The sequence below is a fragment of the Coturnix japonica genome, chromosome 1 (assembly GCF_001577835.2).
Source record: "Coturnix japonica isolate 7356 chromosome 1, Coturnix japonica 2.1, whole genome shotgun sequence".
Taxonomy (NCBI): Eukaryota; Metazoa; Chordata; class Aves; order Galliformes; family Phasianidae; genus Coturnix; species Coturnix japonica.
In genome coordinates, this window is record NC_029516.1 from 104,208,504 (window position 1) to 104,229,113 (window position 20,610).

Below are 20,610 nucleotides of genomic sequence, written 5' to 3' on the forward strand. Positions count from 1 at the left end.
ATATACTCAGCTTTAGTATTTATGGAAGTGAGGTTGATACTGAAACATGAAGTGTGTGCCTTAATATTTGTGTCACTCATCTTCTCAGTTGTAAGTGGATCCTGTTGTTTGACACGCAGTAATTATACAGAAGGCATTTCTGTATTCATAGAAGCCAGTGGCAGTCTATGAGTCTTGAGCCTTTCTGTATCAAACAGCACGCTTTATGTCAGATTTTCTGTAACCTCTTCACCTGCAAAGCAACATATGCAAGAAAGATGGATAGGACTGATGTAGTCAGAATATTTAGGGGGGGGGAAAAAAAAAGAGCTGAAGCGAAATCCTCAAAAAATCCTGAAGTTGTTTGTGAAGTATATGAAATGTGGGTGCTGTTGAGCACACTGACTCATCCATCCTGTTGCCAAAACAAATAGATGACAAATCCTTTAGAGCAGGGAGGGAAAAGCACTAGACAGAGACAGCCAATCACCAAAGTCACCTTCTATGCAAGCTCTTTTCTAGTTGCTCAAGGACCGAGAAGTTTATCAGACGATCATCATACTGCTTGCTCTTCAGTTCTCAGAGCACTTCATCTTCACAGAACCCCACAGTAATGATACAGAAGATTCTTCTAACCAAAGTCATTGGGCTTTCACAGACAGTCAGATAGGAAACCCCCAGCTCAGCATTCCATAGATTTCAACTAAAACACAAAAATAAATGAGGTCTAGCCATAATAAAAATGTAAGGAACATGTATTTTTAGCTTTCGGCAAAGCTGCTTCTCAGCTTGTTGGTCCTCAACAGCCTGAGCTGTTGCTTGAGATTATTTCTTCCAAGATGCAGGATTTGATGCTCCACCTTGTTGAACTTTCTGATGTTCCTGTCAGACTGTTATTTCTCCAACCTGTCAGGAACAAACCATTCCAGCTATGATCCTGTGTCATTTTTGAGCTTAGGGTCACTACCCAATCTGCCTGCCCTTACCTCTAGCACTGATACACATTACTTCCATAAACAGCAGTCAAGTAATGATAACTAGAGAAAAACAAACAAGCAAACAACAAAAAATAACATACTTGCACTTATATCACATCTCTTAATGGGACAGCATTCCAGTAGCTACATGCTTCAGTAGATGAGGAGCTAATGGCTTGGATGTTGATATGGATGTTATGAATATACTGTTCCATGTAGTTCCAATAATAAACACTGTATTAGCTTTTATTGAAAAAATATACATTAGAAGTATTATCACACTAATAATGTTCTCGTATCTTAATATTCCAGTGAATGAATAATGAAATTTGATTATGCTCTTGCTAAGTGCAGCTAATAGCAAAACTGTAATTTTGCCATGTGAAAGGAAGATCAGAACCTCATGAGCAGAGATGGTCTGATACTGAATAATAACACATTACACAAAGCTTCTATGTTGACATGGTATTTAAAGGATTTTTGTGTTTGTTTCTGACTCATACAACCAATGTTGATGCATGGAACTACAAATTGTGTAAAGACTATGGATGAAAGCCATATCCTCGGTATAATTAAGCACCAGCAGATGTGTAGGATACAACTGGGAGCTACAAAGAGACAGAAACAAGAACCTGGCAGGCATGCTCCATAAATGCTCCCTTCACATACACGCATTCCCTCATGCTTCTTTCTTAAGATAAGAGAAATAACTTCATAATTTAAATAGTGAAGCCAGCAGTGGTTTCTACATCATGAACACCCTTCCACCCTAGCTAATAATGGATTTATTTGTAGCACTTACCAGAGAACACTATTAGACCATGGGCCATTTGGCCTAGTGGTCCATCAGCGTTGTTTGAGATCATTGGCACATACCTGCATCAGGTCTGTGCTCCTTTTTGCTGTTTCCCTCACATCCTCTTGCTTTTCCCTCAACACGGAGGGACTTAAGGAGCCGTGAGTCATTCCTAATCCAATCCTTGACACTGAAAAGAATACTGAGAGCAGAATGGACTAATGGATGTGTCTTGACTGTATATTTCAGCAACCTAAGGCATATGTCTGTGATACTTAAACAAGGGCTTTGTTTAATATGCCTCAGCATATACGAATGTCTCATGCAATAAACATTAGTGAAAATGTTTCTTAAAGATAATGTGTAAGAATAAACTGACAGTTCAGAACAATTTATTTATGGTATTTTAATACCAAGTAAATGCATTTCTCAAGTAAGAATTTATAAATCTGGCAATTTATAGAAAAAAATAAATCACAGCTTCACAAAAAGCTAACTTTCAACAGTTTGCTCCCCCAAACCCCCAACACACAATTTACATTATAATTCAACTGTTGGTAGAAAGTTAACACCGGTGTGAAATTCTTAAAAAATATTTGCAACAGCAATTGAAAATAAAATTATGATATTTACTCAGTGAAAAAGTAATAGGAATTATGTTTCCCAGTAAAGGATATGTCAGAAAAGCAGCAAAAAATCCTCCTTATGTGCTACCTTTCTCCCTGCCAGATATCACTGGCAAAGGCATTAATCATTGCCACATTCAGTGTTTTTGGCAAGAAGTCATACTCAGAAGTCCAGTGTTTGAAACATATTCTGTCCTCACCCTGTGTGCTCCAAAGGTTGCTGTTATTCCTGATCCTTGGTGCAAGACCAAATCGGTGACAGCTCAGAGAAAGGTAAGAAGTATAATGATTTTCCTGTGGGTTCATGTCCACTCTCTACTCTTTCTTCACCTCCCCAGTACAAACTGGAAAACCCAGAAATTTTAGTTGCTACACCTCACATTTGGGTACTTACATGAGATGAGGGATTTGAATGTTGGAGTTACATTTTCACCTGTGCACGAAAACCCCATGCAACCACAAAAGGAAGAATGTTCCTTCTCTAACTTAATTTAAAATCACATTTTCAAAGGTCATTGAACTTGATAATAAAAAGGCAATTCATATGCATTAGATATTAAATATATTGTACAGTCCTAAATATCTGTGCAATCCACTGATTCAGACACACACATATTTAACTTTTTTTCTTTTTAAAAGCTAAGATCCTAGTTGTAATTTAATGAAGAAGAACTTTTTAGAGAGTATTTTTTCAAAGACAAAAGTTTCTAAGAACACATACACACACACTTACACACACCCTTTAACTCCTAGTGCATTTAAACACATCTTCGTAATTTGTTTTGAAATTCTCCACGTTGTTCCCTCATTGATCTTTGCTCTCGTTCTAAACCGATCAGTGACACTACACAAGAACGCTTTTCCTCTGGTCTATCCAATAAGGCTGGCATTTATCACGCTGTTGGTACAATTGTGAAAGCTGAATATTATTGCCTCACCCCTTTACCTGCGGAGGATTTAACGTTTTCCAAGTGGAGGCAACTCATTTTTCGCTTCTGTTGCCTGCAAACTCCAATGGTCAGTCTCAGGTGCCAAGTGTTTACTATCCCAAAGCCAGGGTTTGGGGTTGTCTCTGCAGATTTTGTGACAACTTGCTGTTAAAACTACAGACGTGGAAACTGAGAGGGAGATTTTGGTCCCTGAGATATACTAAATGAGAACAAGAATAAATCACCGATATTTAATTTGGAGTGGACTCTCTTGAGGGAAAACTATGTTAGTGTCAGCTTTCAAGAGTTTAACAGATAATCACTAAAAATACCCTTAAATCAGACAACAGAATGTATACAGTATTGGTCAAGAAAAGTAAATTAGAGTAGTTTTAAGAGTTATCAGTTACTGATAACTACAAATATGTCCTGTGAATAGTGTGCTGTATCAAGTTTGTCTTTAAGAACAAACACAAAAAGGTGAGAACAAGAAGCATGGCCTTAACCAAAACATCTACTTACTCCTACCTCTTTAAATGTACAGTTAAAGGACTTGGTGTCTTGAGTACTTATAAAAGGCAAATTGACTACAATTCCCAAAGGCCAAACCAAACTTTCAGACTTTTCGATTGATGAAGTCAATAGTGCTCTGCGTACCATATCGGTAACCCTTTCATTGCCAAACCAGTGGTAATGTTTCTTACCGACAATACATTTTGAGCTAGTGTTTGGAGAACGTCTACCACCACTGAGGGTGTTTCAGAACAGAGGAGACTAAAACAAAACATCTTTGGCAACCACAGACATATGAGAGATAATTCACAGCAGCTGGAAGAATAGTAAGACTCTTACGAAGTCCCATAGTGCACCATTCACTTTTTGCAGTTTGTTGTATAAAGTACCTAAACGTTTGAAATTAGCTATGAAGTTGCAGGGTTGTTTTATACCAACTTTCTCAAACAGTGTTAGGGCTTGTGGAATTTGAAAGGGTGATGTGAGATAGTCCACACAAGGGCCTCCAGTGCAGTTGGAGTTGACTGGGAAGGGAGCAGAGAAGTGAAGGGTTGAAGAATTAAGTTTCCGAGTACCACTTGGAGGTTGTTCAAGGATTAACAACAGATATATTCATGAATGAATTTAGTCACACAAGCAGTATCATCACACTCGTGGTGGAATCTCTTCAGACAAGAAAATCAAATGAAACAAACAAACAAACAATTCAGCTGCATCCAGAGAGTCCATTAAGCAGTCTCATTTATCTGTACCTTAAATAAGAAAGAATATCCATTAGTAACATAGAAATTACTCTGAATTGTTTTTAACACACTCTAACAAAGCTGAGCTATAGGAAGAACTCAGTATAACCATCTTCTATTTTCAATTAAATCAATTATAAATTGAATTATGCAAATAGAAATTAGCACTCTGTGTGTATGAGAGAAAAAAATGCACTAATAAAGACGGGTAAACTTTTAACAAGTAGAAGAATTGAAATAAGGTACACTTAAAAAATGAGCAGAGAATAAGAACTTGATAACCCAGATGCAGCATGAGATCCCATTTATAGCCAATCCTTTGGTTTCAGACCTCACTTGAGAGGTTCCAATTTAAAAGCATATAAATGCTGTTCTTTCAATTTGAATCTAATAAAAATTAATGCCACATTCAGCTAACCCTCATCTCTCACAGAAAGCAAAACAAAACCAAAACAAAAACAGAAAAACACCAAACAAACAAACAAAAAGCCAGCTATAGAATATGCTGAAATGTCTCAGGTATCTAGACCCAAAACACTTAAGAGAATCCTAAGGATCCCAGCTGCTCCGTACAACTTATTTAGTAGCTAAATGAAGCAAAATATTGTCCCCTTCTCTACTAGGGGAAAAGAATGAAGATGATAAAATAAAGCACAGTAACTGATCTGATTTTGACGTAACTATGAAATACAGTGTTGTTCTTCGTATTCAGCCATCAGAGGTGCTGCACGAAAAAGCAGTTAGTTTAGCAGTTCTCTAAACAGGTTTTTGCCACGTTAGTGTTCTCTATTCTGCCACAGCAGATTTCTGCTTCACATTTCAGCAGTTGTAAAAGCATGGCTCTGACCTACAGAGGCATGTTCAACAACAACGCTGTTGCCATGCAAGACTTACTGCTGTTTCAGCACATGAAGGATGAATTCAATCCTCAGTAGATTCAATCCTCAAACTTATTATACTGATGACTGTGTTGGAGTTCCATTGTTTTGTTAAGAGATAAAATGTAACAAGTTAATTAATGGAGTCACAGTACAGAAGTTAGAAGGAAAGTCTGGTCAGCTATTTCAGGCATTTAAAAGCGAAAGGGTATTTACCACAGAAAATGTCTCAGGGGGACGCAGCCTTGCTTCAGTCAGCAACATAAACGTAACATACCATGTTCTACCCGAACTACACAGCTGAGCAAAACTACTACTCGTGGGTATCATTGTTAATGCTACTCCTATTTAGATACCACCATTTTTTGAAAAAAAAACCCACAAGAGCTGGAATTTTCTTGCAACTTCTCCTGCTCCAAGCTTTCCATGTGGAAATAAAACAAAATACTCAACAGATACTGTGTGAAAACAAGGGTAAAAAAGGGTTCTGAAGGCCACTGTTTGTTGAGATGTTTTCCACTCGTGGGTCTTAAAGGCACATACAACCTTAGGGAGAAAAAAAAAATCTGCTTTTTTTAGAGATCCCACAGTGTAAGTTTAGATACATATGCAGGTTACTGATTAGTTGATTTTAAAAAGCAGTAATCCCAGAATTTCAGTTGCCTATTTGCCCATTTAATATGGATCTTCATATTAATTCAAGCATCCCCATAGGATCCTCATCCAGAATTAATACTCAAGTTGCTTAGTTCAGCTTGTTAAAAATTTACCCACTTATTCATGGATGGCTTTATGTTATACTTCATACTCAAGACTGTTCTCATTCGCAGATACAGTCCACAGTTAGTAAATCAATGTCATTGTTCAATTTAATTTTTACTCAGCATTTGTTTAGCTTTATTTTAGTTCTCCTATGAGCTCAGACAGTCTCTTCCATGCAAGGTAAATTACAACTGAGTGGTTAATTCAGGCTGAATTGAGTAGAAACAAACACATAATAACAGCAGCATGCCAGAGTTCTCAACGGCCTGTTTAATAAATACCCCATCCCCCCCTAAAAAAACCCCAAATAAATCAAACTAAATAACCACCCCTAAACAGCCACCTAGCATCAGTGGCTGTACTGTAAAATATTGTCCTTGGAAAGATATTCTGAAACAGAACAACAAAGAACAAATAACATCATCATATAAACTTCTTTCTCTCACCAGATGAGTATCTTAATGCAATGTTTCATTTCTGGCATAAGCACCATAATCCATATTAAGAACTTTCTTTTCAGTAAGTATATTAATAAAGTTGAAGATGCATCTTCATTGCATATGCACACACAGTCCCTATACCCAGTTTTTGGAGGATTAAACCCCAATTTATTGGGGTTTCTTCTCTTTATACCTAATCAATTCATTTATCCACCAGAGTAAAGCACTAAAAGGATGTTCTATAGATTAAGCAGATGTAGGTTTCTAACCACACAATAACTCCAAGGACAGCAGAAAACAAAGGGTTACATGAAGATAGGTTCCAAGAATAGAAGTGAAGTCTTCCCTTTACTTGGACCAGAGCCTCAGAATAATTAAAAAGGTTATGAGAAGAAATACAAGACAAAGGATGGAACCTACTTCTAACTGCAATGCATAATAATGCACTTCTAACTGTAGTGCAGATAATGCAAAATTCTGCTAGGTTTCTCCAATCTATATCTGTTCTATAAACTGTATACAGTCTGTATAGTTAAACAAAGGCAAGTGGTAACCTAATGTTTAAAATCCATCCAACAACTACGAATTACATGGCACGTAAAGATGAATTCAAGATGCTATTCACTTTGTTCCCTTAGGCATTATATGACTAATTAACACCCTTAAACACTCGTGTGCATGAACAACAAAAAAGCATCATTTTTGCTGAAAATAAACAGTGGGAAAAAGAAAACAAAAAAACAAAACAAGAAAACAAAAAACAAAACCCAACACTTAAACTAGTGTAGATAGCTTTTTAAGTGATCTAGTTCAAATAATAACTAACCTGAGACGAACTTTGATCCGATTAACATTATCATGCTACACATAACAAAAAAACCCAAAGGCAGACTACAGAAGATACTAGTGTCACCTGATGTCATCCAGGGGAAGGTGTTTCCAGTCAAGCAAATCAAAAGAGAAATATATATATAAATTGCAATATTTGTGTAAAAAAAATCATATGAACAGCAGAAAGTAACAATAGCAGTGACATTTGTAGAAAAATTTAAAAGTTCATGCATAACCCCCCACAATAATTCAAAGATGGATCTCAGCAGGAGATAAAATCTAAATTCTACCAGCAGAACTATTTAGGTTGAGCCCATTTTTCAGTATTATTCAATCTTAAATGCTCCAAGCAGGCAAAAAAGCAAAGTTTCAAAGCAAGATCTAAGATAAATAACACCTTTTGCCCCAGTGTTGAAACAAATAATGACTGAGGTTATGTTCTGATAAACATAATCCTTTTCTAATTAGCTGAAGAACTAGTTCAAATTTCTGCAAGGCAGATTTTCTAACCTTCAAAAGAAAATATAGATATATAGATAAGATACATATCAAGCACTTGGGATTTCTGGAAACATAACAGACAGTTTAGATATAAGGTGACTAAATCATATTGCAAAGTGAATCTCCTCAGTCATGCTGCTATATATTTCCCTTCCAAACAGCTTTCAGGGAACTGTTTGTATAAGCCTGATGTTAAATCAAATATATAAACCTATACACAAAATTTTAAAAGGAAATATTTAGCTTCAGTTTTCAACAATAATGCAAGAAACTTTATGTATCTTGAAGGCTGCAAGTGTGGGTTTTGGGGGCTAGGTTACATTTTCAAGATTCTTTACTTAAATCTCTTAGTTTGAGTAGTTACTCCAACAAAACTGAAATGAAAGATAAGGCCCACAAATTGTGTGCCGTAGGCTGATGCAGGCCTGAAAACTTAACCTGAAATAGAGCTTAAATATAAATTCAAATCATAGATCAAAGAAACCAGCAAGTTTTATTTAATTGAAATCTAACAGACAGAAATGCTCTCTACTTCAAAAGAAAGATCTTCCTAGTCTCTCAAAAGTGTTTGTAAAGTTCTGTATGTGTGAGCAATAAGTCTTTGCAATTCTTCACTATATGATAACTTCCTACTCTTAGTCCTTGTGGGTCAAGCAGTTTGTGATGTTGTTATCAGTTCCTCTTTTATATGCAGCAAATAATAAAGGCAAAATACAGCAAGAAAAAATACTGGATGAAATATCTCTTTTGCAACATGAGTAGAACAAAGTTTCCAAAATTCCTGCACCATCTCTTCTTTTAGGTATGATTTTTTTTTTCTCTTGTAAACCATCACTATTCTGTGAAACTCACAGTTAGATTTAATGCCCTCTGATTCCAGAAGCCTGAAAGATATTGCTTGTATCATCATTTCAAGAGGAAGAACTATATTCCTGCTTTGTTTCCAAAGTGTTTTTAAGTAATAATTTTCAAAGCAGTGTAATAATTGATGAATGGTAGGTATGGAAAAGGTCACCAAACTCAAGATAAATCACCTAGCCTAGCTGACTAATTAATATTTGATCTGCCATAATATTTAGTTTACCATTTGAAGGAGCTTCAGATGTTTCCCAGCCCATAGATTTCATCACAGCTTTCTTCCATCTGGCATAGCGATATTCACTTTCTGATATTGAGAAAGAAACAAGCAGAAAAGTCTGTTAGTGCCTATGAATTCAAATTTAAGTATTTAAGCTTCAAGGACTACACTATTGGCTTTTCATCCTTTTCCATAATACAGTTTTTCTGCTCTAAAAAAGTACTTACAAAACATTATTTTGAACATATTGTGTTAAAAAAGTAATACTTAAAACAATAACAACAACAAAATCAGTTATGTGCAGTAAACAAAAATAAACTTCAAAAACACTTTTCTGAATGTTCAACAGTTAGAAGATATACAAGTAAGACAAAATGAAACAATTGCTATCCATGCAGAAGCCCTTCAGAACTAAAAATACTGCTCTGAAGTAGGAATCCTAGCAGTAATTATAGTCAAAATGGTAGGACAAAATTCTGCACAAGAAGTTAAAATCTAATTGAAAAGACAAAATGCATTTATCACGCACATGGGTTAATTATGTCAAGTATTCTCTTTTTGCTTCTGTAAGCACATAAGAATGATGAAAAAGTTAGCTAAAACCTTGATCAGTGTAGGCTTCTTAAAGACAAAATGGGAGTTGCCCACAAATACTTTGTCCTTTCCAAATCTGTGAAAACACTTAAATTCACGAGAGCTTTATGAGACATTCTTCTCCATTAAAAAAAACCTTCAAGATTTCTTTGATTTCCTTCCTGAAAGTCAAAAGCCGCTAAATGCGGCACTAGGTACTGAGTTCCTTTAAAAAAAGTAAAAAGAAAAACAGCTCAATCAAGTATTGTTTTAACCTTTTCCCAATCCTACTAGTCAAATGCTCTCTACTAGACAAACAGCTCTAAATGATCAAAACAGCATGTGGAATGTACTTCCCTAAAACGAGCACTACAAAGCCAATCTTTAACATTTGTAAGTATATTTACATATAGTTGTTTTTATATGGGTATGTTAGAATGCAACAAAAAATAACCCGATCTGTTGAACATTAAACAGTTTACAGATTCTTAGAGTGTATTCAAGGGTTTTACCCTCTGGGTTGATCTGTGGTTCAAATCGTTCACATGTCACTGCTGTCAAATCTCCGGGATTCAAACTCCAAACTCCAACTCCTTCTGCAGCTCCTGCTGCCATAGCAGCTCCTAGAGCTGTTGTCTCAGGCATTGATGGCTTCACTAAAGTAAATCAGAGAGAAGGCCATGATGGTTTTTAACTGAAAGTCAGATGACATCAGAACTAAAGACTTATATATATATTTATTTTTTCCATAACTGCTATAATAGCTTCCCTTAAGTTTACCAACTGCAAACCTCATTTTTTTGCCATTCACGTAGTTATTAAGTTAGTTTCAACTATGAGTCTTCCAACTCTTAGAAATAACTCAGATCACAACTTCCCTCAATACTGAGTCATGCAATTGCTCCCTTTCATATCATGTGTAAGGCTTCTAACCTCTACCAACAGTTTCTTCAGCATGCTTCTGTTAACACTAGGGTTATTTTGTTGTCCTTTCCCTCCCTAAAGCAGTAACAAGTGGCAAAGTTACCCATTTTTTTCTCACAGTCAAGATGTTTTGGTATTACAAACAGTTTTATTTAGAAAAGGCATCTTAAAACATGTTACATGCCAATACTTAATAGCTTGTTTGCTTTCTACTGTCGCTATGGAAGAACATTCAGCCCCCAAGCTATAAATCTGTGCCATTCTCTGTTTCACGTAGAGTATTCCTTAAAAGCTGACCTTACTGATCATGCCCTTTCAACTGCTAACATTTTAGTATGGACCTTGTGCATTATATATTATCAAAGGCAAGCTATAACATCTCTATTTACAAACTTGCCAATACCTCGCTATCACTGAAGTGTCTCACATGTTCATACATAAAAGCAGAAGAGGTGAAAAGCTCTGAATGATCTCTGTCCAAGACTCTCAAGGTCAGCAGGTCAGAGTTAATTATTTCATCAGTTTCCAATTTGTCAGAGGGTTAGAATTTGGTACGACAACTTCAGGGTTCAATAATATCGTAGCGCTATAACATTTCAACACAAGAGTCAACGATGTTCTAGAAAAATGAACCTCAGCATTTGATATAAGACCTAACAATCTTTTCTGAAAAGAAAAAACATAAAAAGTCCATCACTCGCCACACTGAGAAGAGCAATCTGAATGGCCCTCATTAGCCATTGTGAATGAATGCTGTTTTAAGCTTTAAAAAGAAAATAGGAGTTGTAATTTTATCTTACCTACTGGAATACAGAGGATGTCTGACTGGAGTTGCATGAGAACTTTGTTATTGGTCATTCCTCCATCTACTTGCAGCTGATTTAATGGTATCCCACAGTCCTTGTTCATTGCATCTAAAATCTTAAGAGTAATGTATGTTAAGTTTTAATTGCAGAAAAATCCATGAAATCCTCAGAATGTAAAATATTGATAAGCGTATGTTGATACGCTGCAGTGTTAAGCAGATAATTCTCCCTCCCATATACATCAAAATGGCAACAATGCAGTCTTGTTTCACGTACATCAAATGCATTTGATTTATCACAGAAATCCTATAGCTAGTCTATCTTTGCTTGTATGGTCTGAAAAGAACATTGAAAAAAAGCTGGTAATCACTATGAAGTTTGTTAAAACTAACAAGAAATGAAGCACATAGAATTACCCTACAATCATCTAAATACAGAATATTGAGTTTTAGACAGTTTTGTAAAAGTATTAAGTCAAATGGCTCACTTATATTTTTGCTGTTAGCATGTAATTCTTGATAAACAGGCAGTAACGATAACAGAATGAGTTTCTCTTTGTCGTTTTTAATTTATTTGAATTTAAAAAAAAAAGCAAAAATAAGTGTGCTTTTCTCAGCTTTAAATGACAAAGTAAAATACATAAAACACAAAAAAGGAAACTAAATGCATGTTACTGCCATTCTGTACTTCACATGGCACTCAGTTATACAGCTCTTACTAGGAAAAGTTAATCTATACAGAAAAACAAGCGGGCTTGTAGATTTTTATCCAGAAAGTAAGCCAGGAAGGAACCAGAAGTATTGGCATAAGATAAATAGTTAAAAAGAAGGTAAAAGGTCAGTTTTTATTGTGGCAGAAACTACATATAGGCCCTCACATTACATTTACATTACAAATAACCTGGAAAATACGATAAACAACAGATCATGAAAGTCTGATGACAGTACTAAGTAATACTGCTCCTCACCATTTGTTTCCTTTATGTGTACCATTTTACATTCAGCTCTGCTGAATTTCTCCTGATTTTCTCTGCCATTCAGAACTTCCGCAGTGCCTCATAATCTCAGATTTACATATACTGTTGAAGGCTCCAACTTGTGATAACACATCGATTTGTGAGACCATGCTGAATAATGTGGTGCCCTCAGCAGAGATTTAAAAAGTGAAAAGAATGCTAGAAACGAGGTGATGAAGGAACAAAACAAATCATGATCACGCTGCTGCTATTTCTATTTTAGCGAGGTTAGATTAAGAGCACACAGGTAAATTGTGTCTAATAACAGCTGTGTGCAGCTCGCAGAAAGGAAAAATTATTTTTCTACAATGCTTTCTGAGAGAAAAAAAAAAACCACAACAAGGGACATCTGATTGCACAAAGGAGGAACTTTTTGGATAAAAAAGGAAAAGAAAGTGGACGGTACAGCAAAACAAAACAAAAATACCCCAGCCAAATTTTGAGAGTATTCCTGAAGGACAGGGAAGACTTCTAGTTCAAGCAGACTTAAAACAGAATAACTTTGTTTCTGATAAGACAAAGCTAAGACTATGTTTCTGAAAAATGTATGCTTTATTTATATCACTATGACTTAATTTCCTAATTACTAAATTATTAATTAATTTACTAATGTACTGAGTACTTCCAGAGACATAATAAGGCACTCCTCCACCTGTGACACAAGCACACTGACTAAGGAATGAAGTGCTAGGTATGTCCAAACCATTAACTTCACCTTCAGCTTGAAAAGATTTTTCCCCTCCCTTCTACTATGAGCCACATGCTGTCTCTTTTTGTGACATTTGCTACAGTCCTCTGGGAGGCAGCTGAGGTCATTAATCCAGCAAAAAAACAGCTCAGCAAAAGAGGGATAATTTTTTGCTGGAAAGTTCACTGAGCTGTCACGTGAGATGGAATGGATAGGAGGAGGGATAAGGAAAGAGCGGAGCAGACAACAGACTAGGTTATCACTTCAGTTGGCTGTAATTTTAATTTGACTTTTAGTATCAGAATTAAGAGATACAATACTAAGTTCCTTTCATGACTTTCTGAAGACTCAAAGGGTGTTAGCATACCTTCAAAGACATCTGCCTTGCTAAAGTTTTTGGCTTTCTTTTTCCACAGGAGTATTTCTTACTTTACTCATTGTTACAAGAGAAATAAGAAGCTGTTTTCTCCCTCTTACACAGTGTTAGGTGCATACTGTTTTAAAACAAATTATGTTTACATAACGTCATCTTAAAAGCATGAAATCTTATTAAAGTTTGACTCCTACCCCATGACTTTCATTTTGTCTTATACTTTTACAGAATTCAAGGAGCATAAATTGATAGTAGATGGTGATAAAAATATTTTAATGCTTACAACATACTGATACCGTGCTCTTTGATTTGGTTGAAGGATTAATTTTGAGTTTGAGAATTTAGTTTTGTTTTTGCAGAATGGTGGCAAAGACAATTAGATGTGTTGTGGACAAGAAGTGAATATGGATTTCCCTTGATATGTCTCCTGCTCTTGTGTTCGGAAAGTAACATCAGTCATATCTGTCAGAGCACAGAATATAGAACGTAGTCTTCTAATCCTCCATTTGTTTTGGCACTGCCTTCTCTTTTTAAAGTTTGCCTGTCCTACATCTCATGATATTCACAAAATATGTTCACCTTATTTTAAGTGTTGAGAAAACCATAAAAATAATATACTGTCCAACCAGATCATTGTAGCTAAGTTTACAGGAGCAGTTCTTCAACACAAGCATCATGTAAATTAGCATACAAGTGTGGTATGAAGCACCTGATTTTCAGTCTACCTTTTTAATCCTCTCTTTCTGAAGACTCACAGTTACTATTATCATACTAGTTTACAAAGAATTTAACAACTAATTTGCTTTTACCTCTCGTGTTTGGAAGCAGACTGCTTCTAGTGCAGCAAAGGCAATGTGGTTTTTGTTTGTAAACTGGGTAAGGCCACAGATAATACTGTTCAACAGAGAAAAAGAAAACCAGCAGTTAGAACATCTTTTCCATAAAATACTTCAGACTTAGGCCATTTAATTCACAGCTCATTCAGTTCTGTCATATAAGGACTGCTTTTTAATGCTAAAAAGCTTGTTTCTTTTTAACCTGAGTTCTCTTACCTCTGTAAGCAGCTGTTTTCAGTGTTCAATCAACACAATTCATTGCCATAATTTACAAAGTTATTGTCAATGTGCATGCATAAGGGGTGCATATTCACTCACACACACATAAATTTGAGTGTTCTTCCCTTAAGGAATGTGTGATCTAGGATAACTTGTATATAAAAATAGTATCAGTGGTCACTGAAATCTTAATAATTCTCTCATGCTTTCAGTTCTAAAGGAAAAGCCCAGCTGTGTATTTGGTGCTGGATACATGCAAGAACTGAGATATTAAAGGACATTTAGTTACCACCATTTCAAAGATCAGCTTATGGTAGTTAAGAAGCTAAGCACTGTGATCTAAAAAATTGTTAGAATACCTGTGTCAGAGCTTTCTTGTTCCTTAAGTACTAAAAGCATTCAATTTCTAAGTACACAACTTCCAGGCCTTGGGAACCTGATATTCTTAAAGATTTCTTTTTTCAATTTAGTAAAGTTTTTTTATATGTTTTATGCTTCTGTGACTCTCATGCAATGCTCTGATTCCAGCAACAGCAGACAAGCTCACAATAGCAGTAAGGAACAAACAGAAGGCTACTACTTCAACTAGTAAATCTAACTAGTACTAGACTGTTAAGTCTTCACAAAAGGAAGGGATTGGAAGACATTACACTGACGAGTGTTTAACAGACAGAAATCAAAGAGGAAAGGGAGGTGAAATAGGGAAAAATTTAGAAGGTTGAGTCACTTGACATAATGAATGCAACAGCTGTGGGAAAGTGAGCTCAGAAAATCACAACTAATTACTTAATTTTTCTGCTTTTGTTGCCCCACAGTTCACAGGTACACAGTACCAGAAATGCGTGAAGTAAAAAAGGCTGGCTCTTTCTGTGTCATGAATCACAGAATGGCCTGGGTTGAAAAAGACCACAATGATCATATAGTTTCAACCCCCCTGCTATGGGCAGGGTTGCCAGCCACCAGATCAGGCTGCCCTGAGCCACATCCAGCCTGGCCTTGAATGCCTCCAGGGATGGGGCATCTACAACCAATCCGGGCAACCTGTTCCAGTGCAGCACCACCCTCTGAGTGAAAAACTCCCTCCTAATATCTAACCTAAACCTCCCCAGTCTTAGTTTATGAATGATAAAACTATCCTTGTGGGTCCCTTCCAACTCAGGATATTCTATTACTCTGTGATTCTGTGAACTGTCCTCTGTAAAGCACAACTTTGTCAAAGTGTTTCCCCCCACACCCTTCCTTTTTTAAATTTTTAGAGGTGGGTGGAAGGATCATTGGCTGAGTCAGCTAGTTCTTGTACTTTGATCATTAGCAGTTGCTGTTTTGAACAGATTAAATACAAAGGAAAAACAATGGTTGATTGATGATGCTCTAGAGAATCAAGAAAAACAAAAACAATGAACAATTTCTCATACCTGAAAGGACTACTGTTAGTATTTGTAAAATAATTACATTTTCCTTCAAAGGTGGTGCTTATTCAGATCCTTACCCCCTTGCACTGGGTTCCCAGTAAGGTGCATAAAGTCCTGAAAATGCTGGCACAAAGTAGCAGCCATAAGAAGTTCCCGCTTCTGCAGCCAGTGTTTCTAATGCACACACAAACAGTCTTTACTTAGCTTTTCACAGCTACACCAGCGATAACTAAAAGATATATAACACTCAAAGATATTATTATTTGAAGAGAGAATATTTATAGTATGTTAGGTAGTTACAAAAGCAATCAAGTCATTACGATTAGAAAACACAACTAACTGGCCATCTCCTCATCTGTAACACGATGTCCACTTGCAATAATATGGACAGAAGATGGGGCATAGGAGGCTGTGGTAAATGTAAAATCAAAAACCAAAATGATTTACTTTACATTTTGACCTAGATTCTTTGAGGTTTTCAAAGGGTATCCTGTAGGTAAAGAATTCTACCTTCAAAGCTTTCCAAAAGGTCACACTTGTATTTAAGTCAAGGCAAGCATGTAAAACTGGATCAAGACCAAAGGGATTTAAGAACTAAATTCCCATTAATTTCAAATGGATTTAGAGTCCTAAATTCTTATCTTAAGAATATAATCACACGGCCAACTACAAGGAAATATGAAGTTTCTTAATATCTGAGTAGTAATTCCAGATATCTGAACTCCCCAATATTAAAACATGTAATTTTAAAAGTTGTATTAAAGCATCCAGCATGACAAATAAAGTAATGTTAGTGCTCAGCTCCTTCCTATAACAAGTAAAGAAAGTCTATTTTTTCAGCTTTTGAAAATTTCTTCTGTTTGCATTGATCAAACAATAGCAACAGAGATGAAAGTAGTATAGTCAAAAATTATTTTTCAAATGGCACTTTCATACAGAATCCACTTAAAGGAGTGAAGGAAGGGGGAGACCATTTTCAAAGAAACAGGAAACGATGATAGAAGTCCCACAAGATTTTAACATCAATGACAAAATCAAAGTTCTTGAATCCCTGACCTTTCAGAGGTCTAATGAAACTTATGAAGCCAACAGGTACCACTCTGTTTCAACAACATGCTAATTCTGGTATTCTTCTGTATACAAGTAGAAGTGAGAGAAAAGCTTTCTCATAGAAAAACAGATTGTTTTGAATTTCTGCTTAGCTTTAAGTCCAATCTGAATTCTATTTTTTCCCTACTTTTAAAAAATATATCAAAGTATTTAAAATTTTAATGAATTGCTTTTCATTCCTAAATCTCATTATATCAACCACTTTGAAACTGCTATAATGCATATGTTTGATGTCTGGTGTATTTGTAGTTACTGTGTTACACACCAGCTTGTTTTAGTTCAAGCAAAAAAAATCAGCAACACAAGTTCTAAAGGAATTGCAGCCAAAAAAGGCAGCCCAAACAGGTACCTTCCCAAGGATGGAATGGGGCTTTCAGCAAACTGGTCTAATGGGAAGTGTCCCTGCCAATGGCAGGAGGGTTGGAACTAAATGATCTTTAAGGTTCCTTGATTCTGTGATTACCCATCATTCCTTTAAGAGACAGCTTTGCAAACTGAAGTTTCTACTTCAATGGATATGAATTCTTTTGCAACAATCATTGCAGATTTAGCGCTTCAGATTGTCACGTTTATGACAGCAAAAAATACATTTGTTGGTTTAAGATCCAATATGTTTTGGGTTTCATAACAGTCTTATATACTCTTGGCTCTGGAAAACTGAATACTGTACAAATATTGCAAGTTCAGCATCTTACTGAGAATCTGCTTGCTAGGGAAAGTTGACAAAGGCTTATCTTAGTGATATGTTGTATAAAATATCAGTGAAAAATATAAATAAACAGGGGCTGCACAGCAAAATGTATGCATCTTTCAGCTCTTCTTAACTTGAATATTTTGAGTTTCATTCAACAATAACACAGCTGTCAGAATTCAACAACTCATCAAGCAAGTAAAAAAGAACTCTTGAAATTAACAGCTGCAAATTGCAAATACTCACCAATTTCCTGTGAAGTCTGAAGAATACCTAGGTTGTCCCTCAGCCAACGAACTACGGCACCAGCTATTGCAACTGACCCCTGAAGAAAACAAAATCACTACAATTACATGCAGTTTTCTCCATGGAGAGGAGCTGCTTCCTAAGCAATATTCTGGGTTCCTCTAATTTAGGGACAAAACTAATTATGTCTAGGGTCTAAATACAAACAGCCAGAGAGACAGAAAATTTAGTCACTTTCATTTGACACCAAAAGTCCTCTGTTGCCTCAATAAACATCCCTGAATGGTTCCATCAGATAATTTGCATGCCTCCCATCCCACAGCAAAAACCCATTTGGGTTTCTATACCAAGCTTCGAGTGAAATGGAAACAGCATTATATTCTCATTATAAACCATTGCTAGAAGGAAACAGAGGTGTTTTCTAAACAGCTAGCACATACAGTTAAAATATACGGGTTTAAATAAAACAAAAACTTGAATCCCTATTTTTCACTCTAGAAAGTGTCTTAACCATGGCATTATTCTAGTACAGATGTAGGAGTAGAAAGAACACAGTGTCTTCTGGTGAAGACATTTTTTTCAGACATTATCATTAAAGATGACAAAGAAGAAAAGTGTGCATAAATGTTATGTGAGCATGTAGAAATAAAAGTTCCAGTTCTTCCTTCAAGGTCTAAAAACAAACCAGACCTCTCACACATACATACAAAATGAAAATCCCAAAGTTGCCCGAACATGGCAAACACAACCTCCCACATCCTGGTAACTGTATGTCATGGTTTTGAAATTTTTGCTATTGGTATTCCACATCATGACATCATGAAGAGCACAGAGAAGAACTATATGTCCCAGAGGACCTCATGGTCAGAGAGGGAAACACGTCATGGAAGTGATGCTCACTCTTAATCTCTCACTGACTAGCAGTGGTTGTGAGTGTGTTTCCAAGCTGTGGCGTCTTCAATTTCAAAGTAGGCTTCTTGGTTTTTGGAAAATTCTCTCTTATCTTACTTGATTTATTAGCCTCAATTTCAATTAGATTGTATAATATTGTGTTATCTTGCATTTCAATATCATAGTTAGAAAAAATAAATTTTCCTCCTGAGATCATTGCCACTGCTCTGTTTGTTTCCTTGAGCCCAGCTCCCATCTCCCTACCCCCTTTCCCTTCCCATTTTTGGGGGCCGGGGAGCCCATGGGCCTACTGCCCATCTGTTATGGACAGAGATTGATCTAGATAACTCTGTGACACTGTAAGCCACAAATTATTTTTCCAGAGAATAAAATCCTGTGTGTTGTCTTGGTCTGTTCAACATGGAAAACATAGGCTCTCTTCAAAAGCTCAATGGTAGCAGACAATTCAATATGCATTTTTAAAAAATAACTGTGAGATCAAGCCCACAAATAATAGAAATGGAAGAATAATTCTACTGATCCCAATGAAGCAGTGGTGACAAACAGTTGTTGAGTTGTCCTGTGCTTCAGAGGCAGAGTTTTAGAATGATGAAACTTAGTTATAGGTAAAGTTATAGGTAAAGTGTGATTTCTTACAGAATTTGGATATACTCACAGTTGTGTGGAGAACTGAGGAACTAAAGGAATTGGAAACAGGCACCTATGTTTTAGCAGGTAAAAAGAGCTTAACTGTTCGATGTAGCTTGTCTCAGAAATTTGGCTCAGACTTTTAAGTTTGAAGTAAAAACCGTTAGAATGAAATTAAAAACAGAAGATATCTAGTGACGCATTTTGTTTTGCCAGAATAGCTAAAAGACTTACTCAGTATATCCTCCTTTTTAAACTCAATCTTGGTCTATTTGTTTACTTAGAACATTTATGAAAGATTTGAGACTGTGGAAATGAAACAATCTTTCAGACATCATGCTCAGAATTCAGAGTAGAAATTTTTTTTTAGATTAAGTGATCTAGATTGGAGATAAGATGGCCAAAACCACACATAAGCCTTGAGGCACAAAGCTATATCAAAAAGCCTTTTTAACTTCTGTGCAACTGAATGGTTTCACTGGAGATAACAGAAAGATCCCAAAAATCAAATGTAATCATAATCACGTATCAGTATAAAAAGGAAGAAAATATTTTACTTACTTCTAATGCATAACAAACAGGTTTGTCTCTGCCCAGTTTGTAAGCTATCGTGGTTAGAAGACCATGGTCAGAAAACACGGACTAAGGAGGGTAAGAAGAAAATAAAAAACACAGGCAGAAAATATTTACTTAAGTACATGCAAATGATTTAAAAAAAAAAAAAAAAAAAGACAAAACTGAGAGGGAAAATATATATATATATATATATATATATAGTAAGTTTAAACAAAGTAAATTATCTACATAAACAGGTGAGATAAAACCCTTGAATTGCTGGTGTTTTAATTTTAATCTTCATTTGCTGCCCTGGATCTTTCCAGACTTTCTATATCAAATAACTGGGGGATTTCAGAAGATGTAAATGTGAAGTAAGCCAAAGATATACTTTATTTATTCAGCTGGAACTACAGAGAAACAAATGTGAAAAAACAAGGAATAAAATAGTCAAGACAAGAATAGAGCATGTAAGTAACACAACACTCACCATTTTTTGAGTGAGTTTAAGAATTATATACAAGGGAAGAGCAAGAAACTTGCTATGAGAAGCTCACTTGCAGCTAGGAA

At 35.9% G+C, this 20,610-nt stretch overlaps 1 protein-coding gene across 4 annotated transcripts in view; it reads right to left on the reverse strand.

Annotated features, from left to right (window-relative positions):
* Positions 1-2,127: 2,127 nt before the first annotated feature.
* The window catches only part of GK (glycerol kinase), a 37,055-nt gene continuing 18,572 nt past the window's right edge, over positions 2,128-20,610 (reverse strand). For 2 of the 4 annotated variants that reach the window (XM_015885138.1, XM_015885133.1), the window contains 9 exons: positions 20,047-20,127; positions 17,947-18,025; positions 15,977-16,073; positions 14,242-14,326; positions 11,351-11,471; positions 10,139-10,282; positions 9,060-9,140; positions 7,470-7,556; positions 2,128-4,572 (listed from right to left, as the gene is read on the reverse strand). In XM_015885138.1, coding sequence (XP_015740624.1) covers positions 4,559-4,572; positions 7,470-7,556; positions 9,060-9,140; positions 10,139-10,282; positions 11,351-11,471; positions 14,242-14,326; positions 15,977-16,073; positions 17,947-18,025; positions 20,047-20,127 — 789 coding nt within the window. In that variant the 3' untranslated portion in view covers positions 2,128-4,558. Of the gene's footprint in view, positions 4,573-5,457; positions 5,529-7,469; positions 7,557-9,059; positions 9,141-10,138; positions 10,283-11,350; positions 11,472-14,241; positions 14,327-15,976; positions 16,074-17,946; positions 18,026-20,046; positions 20,128-20,610 lie in introns of all 4 variants that reach the window. The other 2 variants (XM_015885146.1, XM_015885156.1) reach the window with 2 other exon arrangements.